General features: G+C 57.5%; 2 protein-coding genes across 4 annotated transcripts; both read left to right on the top strand.

Moving 5' to 3' along the window:
- The first annotated feature begins 1,093 nt into the window (after positions 1-1,093).
- Positions 1,094-4,405, top strand: LOC122895636 (zinc finger protein 688-like). 3 transcript variants are annotated; one of them, XM_044233172.1, is made up of 3 exons: positions 1,094-1,655; positions 1,970-2,083; positions 3,271-4,405. In XM_044233172.1, the coding sequence occupies exons 1-3, from the start codon at positions 1,460-1,462 to the stop codon at positions 3,789-3,791; spliced, it is 831 nt and encodes a 276-aa protein (XP_044089107.1). In that variant the 5' UTR covers positions 1,094-1,459; the 3' UTR covers positions 3,792-4,405. The 3 variants fall into 3 exon arrangements, with proteins under 3 accessions (XP_044089107.1, XP_044089109.1, XP_044089108.1); XM_044233173.1 differs by lacking the exon at positions 1,094-1,655 and adding an exon at positions 1,670-1,804; XM_044233174.1 differs by lacking the exon at positions 1,970-2,083.
- An 8,180-nt stretch (positions 4,406-12,585) lies between these two features.
- Positions 12,586-15,667, top strand: LOC122895635 (zinc finger protein 764-like). Its single transcript, XM_044233171.1, has 3 exons — positions 12,586-12,778; positions 12,943-13,056; positions 13,893-15,667. Exons 1-3 carry the CDS (start codon positions 12,610-12,612, stop codon positions 14,807-14,809), a joined length of 1,200 nt encoding a protein of 399 aa, XP_044089106.1. The 5' UTR covers positions 12,586-12,609; the 3' UTR covers positions 14,810-15,667.
- The last annotated feature ends 5,267 nt before the right edge of the window (positions 15,668-20,934 follow it).

The raw sequence follows: 20,934 nt of genomic DNA, 5'->3' as shown, positions 1-20,934 counted from the left end.
GAATATTCCCAGTAGGACAAAGCTATCCGGTATCTATAGTCCAATGCCACAAGCCATTAAGATGATCCATCTCCACTAAAAAAAAAGGAACCTACTGAATCTAGGAAGCAGAGGCTGCAATCCTGGACAGTAGGGAAGTCAGACCCGGGATGACAGATGAGGCTCAGGCAAGTCTGGAGAGAGAAGACCGAGGGGTCAAAGAAGGTTTCCCAGGGGAAAAAAATGGTATTTAAGATCTGATGCTATCCCCAGTAATTTAGAACAACTTAAAGAAGCAGAGGGGAGGGTGCCTGGGTGGCTCCGTGGGTTAAGCCGCTGCCTTCAGCTCAGGTCATGATTTCAGGGTCCTGGGATCAAGCCCCGCATCGGGCTCTCTGCTCAGCAGAGAGGGGGTCACAGAGAGAGAGAGAGGAGAGGAAGCAGGCTCCCTGCTGAGAAAATTAATATACGGATAATTTTAATTAACCAATTAATTTATTATTTATATTAATAAATATATATAATATATTAATAAAATAAATAATTTAATTAATAAAATGGATAATTTCCCCACTCCGATTCGAACCGCATAAACCAAAGTCCCCCCCCATAAGCTCCAGTCCAGGGACCGAGCCGTCCCGCGGGCGCAAGGAGTCGGGCGCGCCCCGCAGCGGCGGTCCCAACGGTAAACGTGTACCTGGTCTCTACCTCCGCCGTCCCCAGGGCCTGGGGAGGGTCTGTGCGGCTCTCGCAGGGGGAGGGGCCCGAGTCCAGACCCTGCCGTCGGGAGGCAGAGAGAGAGACCGTCGACGGCACAACGCTGAGCTCCACAGACGACGAGGGTCTCCGCGGATCCCAGAGCCAGGTGACCAAGCTGCGCTTTCCACAGTCAGAAACCCGGGGGCGGGGCGGGGCCGCCTCTTCCTGCTCTGCGGGCCAATCACCGGCCGCCGGGCCGCGCCCGCGAAGAGCCGTACTGGAAGCCGCGGCTCGTCCATCTTTCTTGAAGGCAGGAACGTCCCGCCCCCCAGGCCACTCCTCTGTGTTCCGTCTCCGCCTCACCTAAAACCCCCACCTGCAGCGGCCATTGTAGTTGAGGGCAAGCGGCCGCTGAGGCTAGAGAAGCCAGGCAGGCGCCATGTTTGGTATGATCAAGGAATGGCGCCCTTAAGAGCATCCATTGACAACTGAAGCCAGGATGTCGCCATATTTTCGGAAGACACCTTCCGGGTCCCCAAACCCAGCTAAATCCAAGGTGCCATGCAGTGAATAAACACCGAGGGATTTTGTCTGTCCCCATCCCAACCCCCGAATCCCTAGCTACCAGCTACCTCGGTGCCCTCGACTGCGTTCGGACGCCGAGGCTGGGCGGGGCCCCGACCTCCGGAGCCCTTCCTGCGGACGACGAAAGCTGAGGCCGCGCGCGGGGAGGCGGTGGCCTCGGGGACAGGACGGCCACTGCGCGGGGCCGGCAGGCCCCATGGCGCCGCCCCCAGCCCCGCTTCTGGCGCTGAGACCGGGGGAGACCGGGCCTGGTTACAAGAAGCCCGGGGCCGTGAGCTTCGCGGACGTGGCCGTGTACTTCTCCCCGGAGGAGTGGGGCTGTCTGCGGCCCGCGCAGAGGGCCCTGTACCGGGACGTGATGCGGGAGACCTACGGCCACCTGGGCGCGCTCGGTGAGGCCCCGGGTCAGAGCCCCCCTCCTCCTTCACTGGGGTTCACAGGGGAGACGACATGAGGACCGAGAGGACTGTGCGCCCTCATCGCACACAATCCCACACTATCCCGCCAACGGCACCAGCCACCTCCACTCCCAGGGCTTCAGGTTAGGGAGCGCTTCCACCCAGCGGCCGCTTCCTTCAGGCGGGAGCACTGCAGACCCTGTCCGCGTTGAGCCCGAGTTCTGAGGAGGTGTCCTTACCCTGGCAGGGGGATGCCATCGGCCCAGGACAGCCTCTCAAGCCCCACTGTGACCCCTGTTCTCTCCCAGGATTCCCAGGCCCCAAACCAGCCCTCATCTCTTGGATGGAACAGGAGAGTGAGGCTTGGAGCCCCGCCGCCCAGGATCCTGAGGAGGGGGAGAGCCTGGGAGGAGCTCTGAGAGGTGAGGGATCGTCCCAAGTCTCCCCCACTTGGCGCTCCAGCGCTTCCTGTCCCACGAAGTTTTCCTTCAGACCCCCACTTCCAGCAGCCCTAAAGGAATTCAAGACGACCCCCCCCCCCCGCCCCATGTTGGATACTAAAGGAGAAAGAAGGCAGACCTGGTACAGGGTTTCAGAACTTGGGACGTTCCTCATTTTAGGACCAGAATGGCCGAATCAGGACCCCGAGTCCCAGACTCCGGTTTCTAGGGCGCTCTTGAAGAAAACACCACTCGTTCTCCCCTTTCAGGAACAATTAAAACCCAGGAATGCAAGGGGCTTCAGGTCTGCCTTTCACATTCCTCAAGCAAGGCAAAGTGGTCCATGAGGCGGTACAAGGGAAGACGCCCCGTAAGCAACAACCTGGCTCCTCTCCCTCACCGTCCCGTAGCAGAGTGACCTTGAGCAAAGATGTTTCCTCATCTGTAGAAGTTTTATCCTATAAAAAATCGAGCAAACACAATAGTAATAGCTATTGTTTTATTGAGCATTTACTAAATGCCTAACATGCTTCTCCTGATTTAACCCTCCCAACAACCCTGTGAAGTAAAGAAACTATTGGTTCCCATTTGAAACATGAGAGGCAAGGCCCGGATAAGTCACGCTTAGGAGATGTGAAATTTGTTTATCATCCTTCAAAGCTTGTGTGTCAGTCGCTGCGGAGGACTTTTCTGCTGCTTCCCTAACTATAAGAACCCTATAACCTGAGAGGATGTAAGCAAATGTGTTTTAAAATGTATCTTGGGGGTGGGGGGCACCTGGGTGGCTCAGTCGTGAAGCGTCTGCCTTTGGCTCAAGTCATGATCCCAGTCCCCTGGGATCCACCGTGTATCAGGCTCACAGGAGCCTCCTTCTCCCTCTCCAGCTCCCCCATGCTTGTGTTCCCTCTCTCGCTCTCTCTCTGTCATAAATAAATAAAATCTTAAAAAATAAATGAATGAAATGTATCTTGGGGCGCCTGGGTGGCTCAGTCAGCTGAGCTGCCCTTGGCTCAGGTCATGATCCCAGGGTCGTGGGATCGAGTCCCATATCAGTCTCTCTGCTCAGCGGGGAGCCTGCCGCTCCCCTCACTTGTGCTCTCTCTCTGTCCAATAAATAAGTAAAATCTTTAAGAAATAAGATAAAATGTCTCTTACTTTCCATTTCCCAGGAGACACCCCAAACAAGAAGAAAGCAGCACAGGAGGAAGGGCCGGGAGCCAAGGGACCCAGAAAGACCCCCGGCAAGGAGCCTTCGAAAGAGCTGGTTAAGCACAGCCCTGACTGGACCGACAGAAAAGCTTCGGGCAGAGCAGAGCCGGCCACCAGTGCCGCCTGGAACCAGAACACCGGCGCGCAGGCCTCAGCCCCAGCGCCCCGCGCAGACGCTCAGGACAGCCAGCGGCGGCACGTGTGTGCGGACTGCGGCCGCCGCTTCACCTACCCGTCCCTGCTGGTCAGCCACCGGCGCATGCACTCCGGCGAGCGGCCCTTCCCCTGCCCCGAGTGCGGCATGCGCTTTAAGAGGAAGTTCGCTGTGGAGGCGCACCAGTGGATCCACCGCTCCTGCTCTGGGGGGCGGCGGGGCCGGAGGCCTGGCATCCGGGCTGTGCCTCGGGCTCCGGTGAGGGGTGACCGGGACCCACCTGTGCTGTTCCGACACTACCCAGACATCTTTGAGGAGTGCGGGTGAGCCCCTCGCGCAGGCTGGAGCTGAGCCTGAACTTGGACTGCCTGAGCCCTGAGCGGGGCTCCCGTGGCAGGGATTTGGGAACCGAAGTTCATCCCTTGGGCTTCCCTCAAGGATCCCTCAAGTTTCAAAACTTGTAAAAAGAAAAGTGCCTGTAAAGCTACAAATAGATGAAACTTGCCCCTACTTGCCCCAGTATTTCTAAAAAACAAAACAAAACATAGAGTGAGATGCCGGACCTTTCTCACAGTGTGAATCTCACCGAGGTTTTACCTTGTCTCAGACACTCCCCCCTTGCTGCTGCTCTACATCAGAGGCAAAGGCTGAGGGGACTAAGGCCTGGGGAGGGGGCCCCAGGACCCAGGGGTGGTCAAGGCCCGGCAGCAGTGAGCCTGGGAAGTGGCGCGGGTGGAAAAGAGTACCGAAGCCCAGATCTAGTCTCCGCAGCTTGTCCCCAGGCACAGCCGGCAAGTCACATGCTGTCCCTGAGCCTCAGCTCCCTCATCTGTAAAATAAAGATTAAAAATAGCTACCTCAACGGGTTACTGTGAAGGCTGAAACTTTAACAAGATAATATGTAGGACACAGTAAATGTGCAATAAACATTTGTTGAAAGAGTGAACTGTCGTTGACATTTTATGCTTCAGAAAATGTAAAGAAGCCTGCTAAGGAGACAGGGCGTGGACATCAAAGCCATATTTTGCAGATGAGTAAACTGAGGCTCTGAGGGACAAAGTGATTTTCTCAAAGGGTCACGACTATAAAGCAGCAAAGCTGGACAAAGCTGACACGGTGCCTAGTTATCTACCACTTTCCATGGCAGTTACATCTCAGCGGGAAACAGCAGCGGCTCCGGTGAGGGTGAGGTGGAAACTGGGGTCTGGGCAGGGGCCTAGCCCTGCCTTCCCGGGGGAGTCTTAGCAGGACATGGAGAGTCCCACCACGGCCAGTGACCTTGCACTTAGAAAGTGCTGTCAACATTCAGGGGCCGTAGATTGTGTGGCTGCTGTGGGGGAGACAGTTAGGTGGTAACAGTTCAGAGTGGGGCAGGCTGGTCCCATTCATTCATTCATTCATTCACTCAGCAAACATGATGTGACGCTCCTGTGGGTTTCGTGCTGGGCTCCTTTGACACTCGGACTTGGGTCCCATGTTCCATGGTGATCGAGACGAGGTTGGAAGAGGTCCAGAGGGACCACCTAACCCATCCTAGCTGCTGATCCACCAGGAAATGTGGCTTAGAGAGGAGATGGTTGTGCTTCCCATATCATGACTAGGAAGTCTAGTAGAAACAGAGGGAATAGCGGAGTAGGAATTGTTGTGGGGGTAGATATTCAGGCACAGGGAGCCTTGTTTCATAGAAAGGATGACCATGAGCACAGTGCGGAGTCGGTGCTTGCCCCACCTCTCTGTGCCTTAGTTTCTTCGTCTGTGAAACCTGCATAATAACAGCACCTACCTCCTAAGAGTGATGTACGGATTAAACGAGATAATACAGAAGAAGGCCTCGCATGTTAGTGTTCAGTAAACACTGGTTACTGTTATTCCAAAACAGTATGGGAGGAAGGCAAAGAGGAGACCCGGGAGGTTCTCTGGAGGAGGAGGTTCAAAACTGGCCTTGAAGGATGGGGAAGATTTCAACCAGGTTGGTCCTGTCTAGGGAATGGTCAGCAGTTCCACCTGAGTGACAACTAGGTAAAGGGTCCTAGAAGACACACACAGCAATCTGGGAAGGCCACAGATCCCTGCAGGAGGGCTTGAGGTTTGCCAGGTAGGCACTGAGGAGCCTTAGACAGGTCTCTAACAGGAGCAGGGGTATTTGACCAGCTCTGTTGGAAGATGTGACCCACGCAGGAGACTAGACTTGAGATCTGTTGGGCATCTGCTACCAGCTAGAGGTGAGCAGGAGCCGGGACCAGGCTGAAAAGCAAGATTTTTCTTGCAGTTGCCTTTGTTTGCTGACCTGGGGGCTGGGGAGATACTCAGGAGAGGCTTCTGCCACAGAATCTGCATGACTTAGTGACTGGCGATCAGAGCTGTGAACAAGTACATTCCAGGGGGGTCGAGTATGAAGAGCTGGAGCAAGGGATCCCGAGGGCCTGGCGAGGGGCCATCAGTCAGGAGTGGGACAGTGTGGAGGACAAGGGATGGCCAGTACTGGAGAGGGCTGAGGCGAGAGAAGAGGCACCCCGGGGAGGGGCGCGGAACCTGGCACCCCGGGGAGGGGGCGCGGAACCTGGCACAGTGTATGGGGCACGGAGCAGCCAGGTCAGCATTCGGCCCAGTGAGTGCTTTCTTTTCTTTTCTTTTGTTTATCCGTTTAACAAATACATTCTAAGCAACTGCTGTGTACCAGGCACTATTCTGTGTGCCGAGATACAGCGTGGAGAACACAATGAACTGCTGGGGAGCTTACGTTCGAGAAGGGTGGGGTAAAACAAGTGATAAGCCAGCACGTGAGTAATGATGCTCAGTGACTTAGCCACCCAGGCGCCCCTCAAATATTTTTAAGTGTAGAGTTTAGTGGCGTTAAGTACAATACGTGTGTGCGCCCATCACCAGCAGCCCTCTCTAGACCGTCTCCATCTCCCCCGCTGAAACCTGAACCCGTTAAACACTGCGCCCCCTCTCCTCCCCACTCCTCCCCACCACCACCGTTCCATTTTCTCTCCCTCCGAGTCTGACTATTCTAGGGACCTCACAGGTAATGTGGCTTGCAAACCCACGCTGGCTGCTCGGAGAATGGACTGCAGTGGGGCAAGCAGAATGGAGCTGGCGAGTCGCAGCAGGTCGGAGGGAGACACCAGGAGCGGAGGGGACAGGACCTTTCTGTGGGCTGGACGTGGGGGCTGAGAGCATCGGGTAAGCCAGGAATGATGATAAGATTTTTGGCTGAGTGAGGAGGAGGATGGAGGGGCCGTTCCTGGGGTGAGCCGGGGTTGGGAGGGGATGACAGGGAGGCCCGCAGCACTGTGGAACAGGAAGGGAGCTTCGGGGAGCTGCCGGGTTCAAAGGTTGAAGCTCGGGGGGGACACGGGGAAGAAGGCTCGGTTCTTCCCACAGACTTTCATGGAAATCCTGTTGCACAGAACCGCTCTGAGAAGGCGGAGGCCCAGAGACGGGAAGGACCTTACTGAAGATCACACGGTAGAAGTCCCCAGATTCTCAGGGGACGCTCCTGCTCTCTTCACTAAGCCAGGCTGCGGTGTTGACGGATGGGAAAGGCCAAAAGCAGGCGGCCCAGAGACCAGCCCGGCGACCCAGGGGTCCCAGCAAGGGTCTGAGCGAGAGGAGCCCCGGCCAGAGCCGCCGCAGGGGACCTTCTGAGAAACCTGTCGCCACCGTCCCCCCGGGGCAATTTCACAAACCTCCTCAACACCTGAACGACTTTTTTTTTTTTTTTTTTTTGCCATGAGGCCACCCTTAAATACAGCCCTTTTACGTTCAATACTTACCACAGCCCATCATTTAAGGTTTTTTTTTCTCTTGACATTTACGTAACAGCACGGAATTGCAGAGGCGCCCAGGCCCCTCCTGGCCTCGCAGGGTGCTGGCCACGCGCTGCTCCACGTGGCACCTGCGTCTGGGCGGCTCCACCCCTACCTCGCTCTGTGGTTGCTGAGCCTCTGCCTTGAATTCTTCGCGGCATTACGGCGTGGGGTTCCGGAGTTAGACTGTCTGGGTTTGAACCCGGGCTTCCTGACTTGCTAGCTGGGTGGCCTGGGGCAGGGTCACCCCTCTGTGCTCCGGTGTCCTGACCCAGAAGGCCGGTTATGGCCGAGGGCTGGCGAGGGCTCAGTGCGCGAACAGGCCGAGCCCTGGGGCAGCCGGGCTCTGCTCGGTGACCAAGTGCGGTCACCTCACGCGACCGACGTCGCGGCCCTAGCACGGACCCATCGCAGCCTCGCCCACCCGGCTCTTGCTAGGGAGCTCGCGGGGCACCTTCCGGGGCGCGGCCACAGAGGAGCCGGGAGACCCCGTCACGCCTCGGCTTCCCACACAGCCGTCCCTTCCCCGGGGAACGGAGTTCGGCACCACGTCTGCGGCCGCTTCCCTGGAGCAGGCCTGGAGGAGGCGGCGCGCGGTGGCGGAGCGGCTCACGCGGAGGCGTCGGAAGCTGCTCGCGCACTAACGCGCTGCCCCGCCTCGGTCGCCCGCAGACCCCCGCTTCCTCTTCGGTCAAACAGCCCGACTGCAAGGCCTTCCGAGCCTGCGGCCCAGTGTCCGCGGCGAAGAGCACGTGTGTGGAAATAGGCTGTTCCAGAAAGTGATGACGTTAGAAGAGGGTGGGGGGAGACGCCGCAGATCTTACGACGGACCTTGTAAACGAAGACAAGTTGAGAAATGAACTAGCTGCCAAACTAAGTTTTCCCCTAAGACCAGGTCACTGAATGGGCTTTCTGAAGGGGACTGGGAGAGAGTCGCCAGGTCGAGGGCCCCCCTGAATCCCGGCCCCTTTCCCCTCTCTCGGACCTCCAGCCGCCGGCGGCCGTTACACTCCGGAGCCGCCTCCCCTCTTCCCCCGGAGCGCCCGAGCAGAGACGCCGAAGCGGCCGCGGCCATCTTAACTGTGGGCAAGTGGCGCTCCCGAGGCGGCCTGCGGAGCAGGAAGGACAGCTCGAGAACGTAATTAACCGGGTCATCAATGCCAGGCCCCCAGTGACTCGGCTAAATGCTTCTCTAAAACTGAAAAAGCCCTGGAATGCCACCATCTTTTCTGACGGCGCCTTCATTTTGTCTGTCGTGGGACCACCGAGTTCGCGGAACCGACCGCTTCTAGCTGTCCTAGAGCGGCCACATCCGCGGTTACTTCCGGTCGCCCCGCTCGCTGGAGGCCGGATCCCGGGCGTCCCCCGCGCGGCGCGGGGCAGCCGTTGGGGAGGGGCGTGAGGGTCCCTGGCCTCGCCCCCTTCTGCGCGCTGAGGTGCCCGCGGAGGCCGGGCGGGACGGAGGACGGGGAGAATACCCAGGGCCGTGAACTTCGCGGAGGTGGCCGCGGATTTCCTTCCCGAGGAAGGGGGGTGTCTCCGGCCCGCGCGGAGGCCTGCGTGCCTAGACGTGCTGCGGCCGACCGACAGCCCCCTGGGTGCGCTCGCTCAGGTCCGGCCATGCCGGGTCTCTGAAAAGGGAGAGGGTCGGATGGGATGCGGAGGTCTGAGTGCCGGGCTGGGCCCCACTCCGACTCTTGGAGGACTTCGTTTCCCGTGACCCCCGCCAGATCGGCCCAGCTGAAATCCACGAGTGAGCGGCTCTGGCCGGCTCCTCGTGCTTCCCCGGGACGTCTGCAGAAAGTTCAGGACCTGCGTGCCGCAGTGTGAAGGCCCGTGCGTGGCTTGCTAACCTCCAGTTCAAACCCAGTCTCTCCCTACAGCCTAATGATTCCGTTGGCTCTAGCTGCAAGGAATCTTTGGGGGGCTTTGGACACACGTCTGGCTTAAGGAGCACAAGCTAACATCTTTCAGTGCCCTTTTCAAATGTGGTCTTGGAGCCCTTCTGCCCCAAGCAGGAAGTCTCAACTGCGGCTCCTTGTCTAGCTTTGTCCCCATAGCTCTTAGGCGGCATCTCTCCGTTAGTGTAAACTTAGAGCAGGGACATTATCTTGGTTCACCAATGCCTCCCAGCACCGAGAACGTCTGGAACAAAGCCTGCCACACAAACGATGCCCAATATGTTTTCATTACATGAATGAATTGTTTCTTGAGTGATTAGGGTTCTTCTCCAGGATTCCCAGACCCCAAACCAGCCCTCATCTCCTGGCAGAGCAGAGGCCCAGCTGTGGAGTGTAGATGCTCAGGATCCCCAGGTGGATGTCCGAGAGTAAGAAAGATGAGAACGGGGGGTTATGCTCCAGGTCCAGCTGGAAGGGAAGATGTTTTATTGAACAAGAAATACCATCTAGGGGTGCCTGGGTGGCTCAGCTACTTAAGCGTCTCCCTTTGGTTTGGGTCATGATCTCCAGGTCCTGGGATTGAGCTCTGCATTGGGCTCCCTGCTCAGAGATGGGGGGGGGAGTCTGGTTCTCCCTCTCCATCTGCTTTTCCCCTCACCCTCCGCTCATGCTCTCTCTCTCTCACACACATAAACAAAATTTTAAGAAAGAAAGAGAGAGGGGCACCTGGGTGGTTCAGTGGGCTAAAACCTCTGCCTTCGGCTCATTCATGATCTCAGGGTCCTGGGATCAAGCCCCCCATCTCTCTGCTCAGCAGGGAGCCCGCTTCCCTTCCTCTCTCTCTGCCTGCATCTCTGCCCACTTGTGATCTCTGTCTGTCAAATAAGTAAAATCTTTAAAAGAGAGAGAGAGAGAAGAACAAAAGAAAAAGAAAGACCATCTGTATGTCCCTTACTGTGTTCTGCTGGTTTGAATTTATGATACCCACTGGAGACTAGAATCTTGACCTTCTCTTTTTCACTAATTGACTGAGGCATCCAGGATTCCCAAGGTCAGGTCACACTGCACAAATTATCCAATCTCTAGGTCAGCAGCAGTGTATGAATTCAAGTTTAGGTTGGAAGCAGTTCACCTTTCTGTCTCTAAGTGGCTGTTCCTTGTAACAGCTGTTCCTCTGGTTGAGGGTATCTCTTTGGGTTGGTCCTGAAGTGGGAATGTCCCTGACTTCCTGTGACCCCCTCAATTGGTCAACACAATCTAGGTGGGTGCTTCCAGGGGCTAAGCACCCATCTGCACTTGTGAAAGTTGATTGTGTCACCTGAATTAGTTGAGTTTGACTGACCTGGACCAAAATTAAATTTTGAATATGCTGTGTTTCGAAAGGCCACTCAGAAAAAGTGATGTATTTGGAAGAAACCAGCAGGAGTCTACTGGGGAGTTGTCGTGAGCCTCTGGGGACACTAGCTTAGTGTCTGAGCCTGGGGTCAAAGCATCCCAGGTGGACAGACCTTTCCCAAGCCCCAACTCTAGACCCAGCCTCAGTGACTTGTACTCAACACAGCACCTGCCCTAGAGCAGGCACACTCTGCCATGACCTTTCACCTGACTCAGTGCATTCTGGAGACAAGCCTTTGTCCGTGCCTAGTGTGGCACCTGTTGCTGCCACAGCTAGTACCTCTCATGCTACCTGCTGACTCACACAGGCGAGCTGTCTTATTCCTGTCCACAGCGTGGAAGGTGCCTCAGGCAGAGGACCACCAGTAGACTCCAGTGCCAGCCTGGTGCCGTGGACCTCAAGGGCTGACACAGGTGTGAACTCTGCCCTGGGCTCTTTCTCAGGAGTGTCCGGACCCACCTGTGAGTTTCCAGCACCAACCAGACCTCTTCCAGGCCTGTGTGTGAGAGGCATCACCGTGAAGGGTGGGCACTGACATGATAAAATGCCATTACTCTTACTGAAATTTTGTGGTTTTGTTTTGTTTTTCTCCTTGTGTCCTTCAGGGACCTGAGGCTAGGGATAACTAGGGCTCAGTCAAGTCCCTGGGCTAATCTGCATCCTTACCTTTTCCCAGGCTTTTTGTCTTTTCCTTTTCCCCTTTCTGCTTTGATCACCTCTACTTGCCCAGCTCCTCTAGTGTGGGGAGAAGCATCCACCAGATACAATGCGTTAGGCAGGAGCCTCAGGAAGACCTCTGGAAGAAGGCAAGCAGAGAGAAGCTCCAGACTAGACCCCAGACCTGGTGAGGGGAGGTGCATTTCCAAGAGGTATGTGAAATGCAGTGATTTAAGCAGCCAAAGGAAAATTATCAAGTCTTCTTAAGGTAGAGTATTTATGGGGCACCTGGGTGGCTCAGTGGGTTAAGCCTCTGCCTTCCGCTCAGGTCATGATCTCAGGGTCCTGGGATGGAGCCCAATGGGTTCCCTGTTCAGCAGGGAGTCTGCTTCCCCCTCCGCCCCCGCCTGCTTCTCTGCCTACTTGTGATCTCTGTCAAATACAGAAAAAAAAATTTAAGAAAAAAGGTAGAGTATTTACGAAGGCATGTGGGGACACAGAGAACGCCATCACAAATGTGGAGTGAGAGAGGGAGGTTGGAGGTAGAAAGGATAGGGAGCGTTGATGGCATTTGTTCATAAGGACCCCAGGAGGAGCAGGCGGAGAAGAAAAGAGATGATGAGCTCAGCGGGAGCCCTGCCTGGTGCGAGGGGCCGGGGTGGGGTGGGGGGCGGCTCTGTGATCAGAGCTTAGGAGCGAGGCCCGAGCCAGAAGTAAACAAATGTTTGCGAGCCTCCTGCAGGGCACGTGGGGAGGAAGGAAGCCTGCAGAAAGCGGGTCTTTCTTGTTACAGACCCTACCCCGCCCCCAGCCGCCCCACGATCTCCTGAGACAGAAACTCCCAGAACCTCAGGCTCGAAGAAGCTTCCCGCAGAGAAGGTTCTCTGTGACCCACTCCGGTTTTCTCCTCTCCACGCTGTCGCCCAGGACAGGCCCAGAGCCGGAGACCCACTTAGGAACCTCCCTGCGACCACAGGTCGCGTGAAATTCCAAGGGCAGAGGGGCGGGGTCGGCCCGCACCGCCCGCCGCGCTCGTCCCGCCTCCGAGCCGCGGCGGGGCTGAGGCCGCACCTCCCAGCGCGCCGGGCGGTGCGGGCCCTCGCGGGGCAAGGGGGGCCCAAGGCCGCGCGCCCGCCCCGGTAGCCGTCGCGGCCATTTTGGCTGAGGGCGGGAGGACAAAGCCGCCGGGGACCCCGGGGAGGCGTCATCGGGGCTCGGCTGCGTCGCAGCCACGTCCGCGCGGCGCGTGGCCGCCATTCCTGGCCGACGCTCTGGGCCCCTCCGCCCGCGGCTCCCGGTCCGTCCCGGTGGGCCCTCGAGGGGTCGGGGGCTGCGGCTTCGGCCCGGCTGGCCCCACGGATCCCGGCCCGGCCCCGGCCATGTCGCCGCTGCGGACCCCGCTCCCCGCGTGGGAACCGGTCGGCGCCGTGAGCTTCGCGGACGTGGCCGTGTACTTCTCTCCGGACGAGTGGGGCTGTCTGCGGCCCGCGCAGAGGGCCCTGTACCGGGACGTGATGCGGGAGACCTACGGCCACCTGGGCGCGCTCGGTGAGGCCCCGCCCCCTGCCCGGGCCCCGCCCCCCGCTCTCCCCAGCTCCCCCCCCGCCCCGCCTCCCCGGCGGGCGCCGGCCGTGGGAGGCCCGAGGGCCCGGGATCCGGGGGCGCGGGGGGCGTCCTCCCGGCAGCGTGGGGTTTGCGTTCTCCTCCTCCAGGGTTCCGAGGCGCCAAGCCAGCTCTCATCTCCTGGGTGGAGGAAGAGGCCGACCTGTGGGGCCCGGCTGCCCGGGATCCGGAGGCGGGAGCGTGTCCGCCAGCAGCGGGCGCAGGTGACGTGTTGGGGACTGCGTTTCCGGGGACCGCCTCTGGGCCAGAGCCGTCCAGCTGCCCTCGGCCAACACCCTCCCTGCTCCTCCTTTTCTTCCCTGAATTGCTTTCCCCGCTGAGGTTTCCTTGCCGGCCCCTGCCTCCCTGCAGGGTTCAGCCCAGAAAGGGGCTGGGAGTGTGGCCCCCGCCTCTGCTAGCGCGCAGGACCTAGCACCTGCCTCTCCAGCGCATCTGCGCCCCTCTCTTCTTGTGGAAGCTCTGTGGGGCGTCCCCTCCTGCAGCTTCCCTGCCCTCCAGCTACTCCGCCACCTCCTGTGTTTCAGTAGCCTTTCTTTCTGTTGTAGTTTTGTGGGCGCCTCCTTTCTCTTGGGTTCCACTGTTTACTTCCTCTCGTTTGTCCTGGCACTGTAACCCCTCCCTTGAACTTGTCAGTGCCGGCCACCTTCCTGCCTCTCCTCCACTGTTCCTGCTGCCCAGAGTGTCCTGAGACCTCCACTCATCCTCCGCGATCCAGTGGAAATGTCCCCTCTGCTCCCATTTCCCCAGCTCTGAGGCAGAATATATGGTGCCCCTCCCTTCCTTTCTTCCTTCCTTCCTTCCTTCCTTCCTCCCTCCCTCCCTCCCTCCCTCCCTTCCTTCGTCTCCGGGTCTTTTCTGTCCTCTGCAGCCCAGGAAAAGGTGTCACTCCAGCTTCCCTGCCTGTCCCCAGCCGAGTCCCAGAGGCCGCAGTGGGTCCAGAAGGTGGCTGTGTCTAGAAGGCTTTTCTGTCACCATTTGAGGTTTGGCCTTAAGGACCAGGATAAGCCAGGGTCTGAGCTCTCCCCTTACCTCCCAGCAGGTTCCAGAAACAAAGAAGAGAAAAGGCAAGGAGAAGGGACTGAGGCCCTGGAGAAGAGCCTTTCTGTGGAAGCCCGGCCTCCTGGACTGAAGGCTCTAATGCAAAGTTCTTCTGCCGGGCTCCCTTATAGCGTGGAGCAGCTGTCCAAGGCACCTCGCCGGGGTCGCCCCGGACTCTGTGCCCACCCCCCTGTCCCAAGAGCCGACCAGCGTCATGGCTGCTACATGTGTGGGAAGAGTTTTGCCTGGCGCTCTACGCTGGTGGAGCACCAGTATACGCACACGGGTGAAAAGCCCTTCCGCTGCCCGGACTGCGGCAAGGGCTTCAGCCAGGCCTCCTCTCTGAGCAAGCACCGGGCCATCCACCGCGGGGAGCGGCCCCACCGCTGCCCGGACTGCGGCCGGGCCTTCACCCAGCGCTCTGCCCTCACCACTCACCTTCGGGTCCACACGGGCGAGAAGCCCTACTGCTGCGCCGACTGCGGCCGCTGCTTTAGCCAGAGCTCTGCCCTCTACCAGCACCAGCGGGTCCACAGTGGCGAGACTCCCTTCCCCTGCCCAGACTGTGGCCGCGCCTTTGCACATGCGTCAGACCTTCGGCGCCACATTCGCACGCACACAGGCGAGAAGCCCTACCCGTGCCCAGACTGTGGGCGCTGTTTCCGGCAGAGCTCCGAAATGGCAGCCCATCGGCGTACCCACAGCGGTGAACGCCCCTACCCCTGTCCCCAGTGCGGCAGGTGCTTCGGCCAGAAGTCAGCCATGGCCAAGCACCAGTGGGTCCACAGGCCTGGCGCCGGGCGGCACAGGGGCCAGGGTGCCAGTGTGTTGCCTGTGCCTCTGGCCTCCAGCCAAGAGGACCTGGACCCACCTGTGAGCTTCCAGCACTACCCAGAAATATTCCAGGAGTGTGGGTGATGGTCTCAAAGATGTCCAGGCAAAGGGTGATGATCTAGACATTGCCTGAGGCCCAGGTTGGGCTCAGGGGCCTGAACTTCTGTGGCAGCTCTAAGGAGGTCCCAGAATTCCAGGCAAAAGGTGGACCTGGGGAATGAGGACCCTTTTCTCTTAGGCCTTCACAAGCTTGATCAGCTGCCACCTTGCTCCCTGTGGTCCCAGACCCTAGACACCCCTCTGTTCGTGAGGGCTGAGCTAAGCACATACTGAAGACCTCCACTGTGGGGAAGAAAAAGCCGGTTTCCCACTTAGACACATTAAGAGGATTGGGGAGAAGGGAACTTTGCTGTATCCGTTGTCTTACTGCCGGAGTTAAAAACTGACGGCCATGAATCTGGCTTGTAGCAACTTTTCACAAACTCTTTTCGGTCCAACCAACATTTTAAAATGTTACAGATCATGGTTAAGACTTAAAAGGATATTTCACACAAAAATTCAGGTTTCTGGCCTCTTTGGAAAAAGCCAAGGATTTGGCAACTTGACCCGAGCTCCCACAAAAGCACAGTTGGCAGGAGGTACCGGGTAGCTGCTTGGCCTTGCCCACTAGCCCTTCCCGGCTTGCAGCCAGCGTCAGCTGGCCCTCGTCCCCGCTTGTCCTTGTCCCTGGTACATTGCCCTCTCCACTGGCCATTTTCCCCTTGTTTTCCTGACCCGTTGGGCTCCTGTAGTCATTTGAGTTTGCAAACTGGTGGACAGCATTCATGTTCTCTGGACCCAGGGATTCTGGGCGACAGCGCCTATGTGAACTCGCGGTTGGAGAGAAGGGAAAGCAGGCTTTATTTCAGATGTTTGCTTGTATCACGTTCTCTGGTTTACAAAGTCTTGTCCATCAATTCATTTTGCCCTTGTAACTGCCCGAGGAGGGAACCGTGTAGCCGGGAAAGGACAGCCCAGTCCGGAAGCGGCTCTCAGGGCTGTCTTGTTTTGCGCCAAACCGAGAGGTGTCTTGGCCACACCACGGTAGGACTCTGGGCTGACGGGCAGTTCCTAGTTTTGGAGACAAAGGCTCTCAGTATGTCCTCCACTCCTCCTTGGGCCTCCCTGGGACAGCCCTAGCGCTCAGGCCTTAGCCACCCTCCACCCAGCCAGAAGGGACTCCTCACATTTTAGAACTGGAGGAGATCTTAGCTTTTCTATCCTTTTGCATCTGAGGACTCTGAGACTGGGCAAGGCAAACAACTCGTTCAAGGTCACATGCAGAGTGAAACTCCAGGGTTCTTGGTTTACTGCGGTCTTTGCCACACTACTCCTGAGTCCCTTGCCCCTGTCTCAGCCAGGGTTCTGGAGGCATCTGCTCCCTCCCTACAATGGCTCCCAAGCAATGAACCTGGACTAGGGACAGAGCAACCCAATGCCAGTGAAGCCCAGTTCCGAGATGACAGAACAGCCACATAGTAAACAAGGCAGGGGAGCAACCAGCCTGAGATGAGAGTTCCAGGGCAAATAGAAGCAGAGCTTCCCTCTTCTCTTTTTACGTATCTCATTGTGAACAAAGATGGACAAGGCCAGGAACACTTGGGTTTAGTAGCCAAAGGAACGGCTCATCTGTATTCCCAAGCCAGGTCCCTTGTGACTCCATTATTCATCAGCACCCAGTTCCGCTGTGGTCAGAGTCCAGCCCTGACCCACTGACGAAGCAGCAAGCCACAGGCACACTCGTTCCTGCCTCCCTCACCCCCTCAAGGAGGGGCTTATGTCTTCTGCTGGTCTGTGTGCACCTGCCTTCACCCAGCTGTACCCCATATCCTGTCTAGCTTACCTTAGGAAGAAACCAGATTTGTCAACCCAGAGAAGCTTCTAAAGGAAGAGGTAGAAAATTGGGGGGAAAAGACACTGTTCAGGTCAAATGACCAACTGAACTGATAACAATTTAATCTTCAAACCTGACCCTACCAGGACCCGGCTTACCCTAACATTTACTGGGAGGGTTGGCTCAGGTGCCATCTTGTCACAAGGGAGACATGCAGTGAAAAGAAGCACCTTGGCAACAGGAACTACCCTTGCACCAGCTTTGAACTCCCTAAAGAGAAGCCAGGGTGCCCTTCCCTTGCCTCACGCTCAGCCCTGCCGGGGGAAAGCCCAGCCTGTAACATCAGCTGTCGAATTCAAAGCCATATCTGGATCCTGCCCTCAGCTCGCCAATTAAAGTTACCATAATTACTACTTTTCTCCAAGTGCTTTGAAGTTTTCAAGGCTCGTTTAGGGCCCCCAAACCAGACCGAGCTCCTCTGCTTCCTGTCCTTGTGACCCATCTTTCTGCCACTTAATGGATTTTTGAGTGTCAAAATCATGAAATGCTTCGTGAAATTCACTTAATCGTGAAATTAAGTGAAATGCTTAAGCCTCAGCCTCACTCCATTCTCTGCTCATTTCCTGGCATGGACACTCCCACCAGAGATGGGGCTCCCTCTTCTCTCTCCTACCATAGGTCTTTAAAGGCTAAGACCCCAAAGCACTTTAAGCCAGGAGAGGGTTTTCCTACTGTTCCCTTGGTGCATCAAAAGAAATGCTTGTCTGAACCATAACAAATGAGACCCATCCACATGGCCAGATTGAAAGGTCAAAGTCATAGCCACATGCCCCATTCCTAACTAGTCTAAGCCATGTAAAATAACGGCAAGTGTTGATTTGAGCTTTTAAAGACCCCTAGACATTTTTTTAAAGAATTTTATTTATTTGAGAGAAAGCACAAGGGGGAGGGTTGGGGTGGCAGGGAAGGAGGGAGAACCAGGCTCCGCACTGGGCAGGAAGTTCGATACGGGATGTGGGGCTCCATCCCAGGACCCTGAGATCATGACCCGAGCCAAAGGCAGATGCTTAACCAACTGAGCCATCCAAGCACCCCAAGACTCCTAAACATTTAAAAATATTTATGTGTGTCTCTCCAAGAACAGAATGTATAAAGATGTTTATGACCCAAAGAAGCAAAAGCCTGCTCTAGGCCAGTATTTTTCTTTTTTAAAGATTTTATAAGAGAGAAAGGGAGCACAAGCAGTGTGGGAAGGGGAAGAGGGAGAGGGAGAAGCAGACTCCCTACTGAGCGGGGAGCCCAATGTGGGGCTTGATCCCGGGACCCCAGGATCATGACCTGAGCTGAAAGCAGGTGCTTAACTGACTGAGCCACTCAGGTGCCCTTAGGCAAGTGTTTTTCAAAGTGAGGCCTTTCTGCCACAGAATCCCATTCAGTAACTTTAAAACACAGCCAGCTCCCTGGGGTCTATCTCTGGACTATTAAATCAGAATCTCCAGGGATGGACTCTCATACCTGGTAATGATGCTCTGAACAAAATATTACACCCCAACTGCTTTTAGTTTTGCAAATGCTTGAGGTTGGAAGATGAGCTAGCCATATAAAGACCCCCATTTTCTTTGTTCTTCTCAAAGGGGCCTGTGCCATGGCTGAGCTCTTGCTGGGTACCTCAGATCTTCTTGACTATACTGGGGTGTCTCTTGTAGCATCTGACAGAAGGTCCCTTAGAGGGCTTGTCTGCATACAGGGAAAGAGCAGTTCACGCAGGAGTCCCCCTCACACCGAGGACCTTCGTTCAAGTGTCAGTCCATTTGGCCAGACCAGAAGTCTTACCTGCACATTGAACACCTCAGCCTCATTGCCGCCGCACACCAGGAATAATGCGGTGGACAAAGGGGCTGCCCAACTGAGCTTCTCCTCACCAGGACACGTGGTAGAATAAGGTCAGTGGACTCTCGCCTCGAATTAGCTGGTGCTGGCTCAAGCTGGAGCCTACATCAGAGCATTCCCTGGTCTTGAGCCTCTCATTGCAATGGGTGAATGGCTGGCAGGCCGGTTGTTTCTCCAGCCCACTGCGTGGATAGTGCTGGAGGAGACTGCCCGAAGTCAGCGACTCTTCTGCTCTGGGCACTGGGAAGACTGGTTTTCCACATGGCAATGTGGGTGCCAAAGCAGCCTGCAGCCTTGGCCTGACCCCCACTACATGTGGGCCTCATGGAGAGGGCTGCAGGCAATAGGACGGGGGTCAGAGCTGTGGCTGGAGGCCTTGACACACACTGCGCTCTCCTGTGTAAATCTTCTAGTGGGTTAGCAGGTTGGAGGTCAGAGAAGAGAGTCTCCTGAGATTTTTGCTTCTCATTTGTGTGAATGCTTTGGGCATGACCAAAGGGTGCTCCAGGCCCTCCTTTTTCCGTAGTCCGTGCCCTTGTGGGGTGTCCTGCCCATGTGGGGCCTCTAGTGCTGGATGGTGTGAACCATTCTTCACAGAAGGCTTTAGGACAGACAGACAGGGGGTGGGAGACAGGTCTAGAGCTGGAAACTGTTCCTCTGCAGGGGAGGAAAGTGCTCCTGCTTTATTTGTAGGAAGGTAATTGTGATTCTATGTGTAAGCCTGTTTTCTCTAAGCTCCTACTACTTGCAATTCTCCAGATTGTTGTTCTCATCTCTTTTCAGGAGAGTGGAAGGTGCCACGTTTCCTCCTAAACCAGTTTCTTTCCTTCATTTGTCTGAGAAGGCAAAGAGAAAACAGTCTTGGCCTCTGCATCACGCACACAGCGAGAACTTGGCTCATCCGTGGTCAAAGATCGCTACCAAAATACTTTCAGCAGCAAGAGTGAAAAACGGGGATAAGCATTGTTTTTCCAGAACCACTTTTCCCTTGATTCAAAGCTGCACCAAGGGCAGTGTTCCTTAGGTTTCCTTCTCCAAGCTTCTGTTCCAGCCGGGACTGGAGAGTGCTTCGCTCCCTTAAAGGCCAGAAGTTCCTCTGCTTCTCCTGAGCGTCACCCCCGCTCACCTGGAAGTAAGTCCCATAGGATCCCTGCCTCTCCGGGAGAAAATCCCCGAACCAGGGACTAAGGCTCTCACTTCGGGGAAAGGTGGAAGGGACAGGCGAGTCATAGAAAGGAAAGCAGCCTCCTCGGCGGATCGGCCCTTGGGCACCAGGAACCTGCGCGAGAAAGGAAAGGGCTGGCAAAGGAAGCGCGCGGGAGCCCGGGGCGGGGAAGGCTGTCCCCCTCCAGATCCTCGGCTTTCTACAGGGAGGTAAAGGGGGCGGGAGAGGTTCTGAAACCTCCCGGCCGCCCGCGGGAAGGGGGACGCCGGGAACCTCCCTCTGAGCCCTCCCGCAGGCCTTTCCGACGGCCGGACAGGCGGAGCCGGCCCGCCCTCCTCCCCGCATCCAATCAGAAAGGCGCCTCGTGTTCCCCGGCGACCAGTGACGCCTAGCAGTTGGTGTAGGGGAGGAGGCCGGACGACGAGAGGACGAGCTCCCCGGCCAATCGCTGTGCTGACTGGGAGGTGGGGGCGGTGCCTCCGGAAACCGGAGGCGGAGCCGTTTCCTTGGCAACGATCCCAGCCCTCCCAGAGGGGGCAGGGTGGAGATTAGGAGGAGCGGAGAGGGAGGGGCCAGGAGGAGTGGGGGGTGGGCGCGCCGGTGAGGCGCAGTGGAGTTCGGGTTGGGGGGGTGCGGTCCCCGATTCAGGAGCTCAAGGCTGGGGGGTACGTCCAGGTTCCCGAGGCGCGGCCGGAGCTCACCCCAAGGCCCGGGAGGGGAGGGGAGCTAGACGCCGCCCCCGCTGGCGCCGGGAAGCGTCGCTCCTTCTCGCTGACCTTGGTCTCGCTCGTCGCCTCGCCCTTGGCCGTAGGCCCTGACGGACGCAGGGCCCGGGTGACGGACAGATAGGTTCCTGGACGGACGGAGACCCAGGGCAGAGAACACCAACCGCCCCAGCTTTTCCCGCCGGCTCCGGGGCTCTTCGTCATTCCCCACCTCAAAGCCGGGGCCATCCAGCCCAGGGTTAATGCCAACGAGTTTCCACCTCCAGCCGCTCCTAGAGAGGCCGTGGCGCGAGCCGGCGGGGGAAACTGGCCTCGGACGGACACTTCCTGTGCGGGGGGGAAGGGGGGAGGGGGTCGGACAGCCGCAGCCCAGCGGGGGCTGGGGGGCCAGACGGCGGGGGTCGCGGGCGGGGAGCGGCGTTCGGGGGCGGCAGGGCGAGTCGTGAAGACCCTCGCCACCGAGGTCACGACGCACGGGGGCCTTGGAGGGCCCCGGGGCAAGGCGAGACCTTGGGGGTGGGGGCGGGGCCGCGGGTAGGGGAGGGGCCCGGCCGGC

This window comes from Neovison vison, chromosome 14 (assembly GCF_020171115.1).
Source record: "Neovison vison isolate M4711 chromosome 14, ASM_NN_V1, whole genome shotgun sequence".
In the NCBI taxonomy this organism is placed as follows: Eukaryota; Metazoa; Chordata; class Mammalia; order Carnivora; family Mustelidae; genus Neogale; species Neogale vison.
This window is presented reverse-complemented; position numbering and strand designations above follow the sequence as displayed.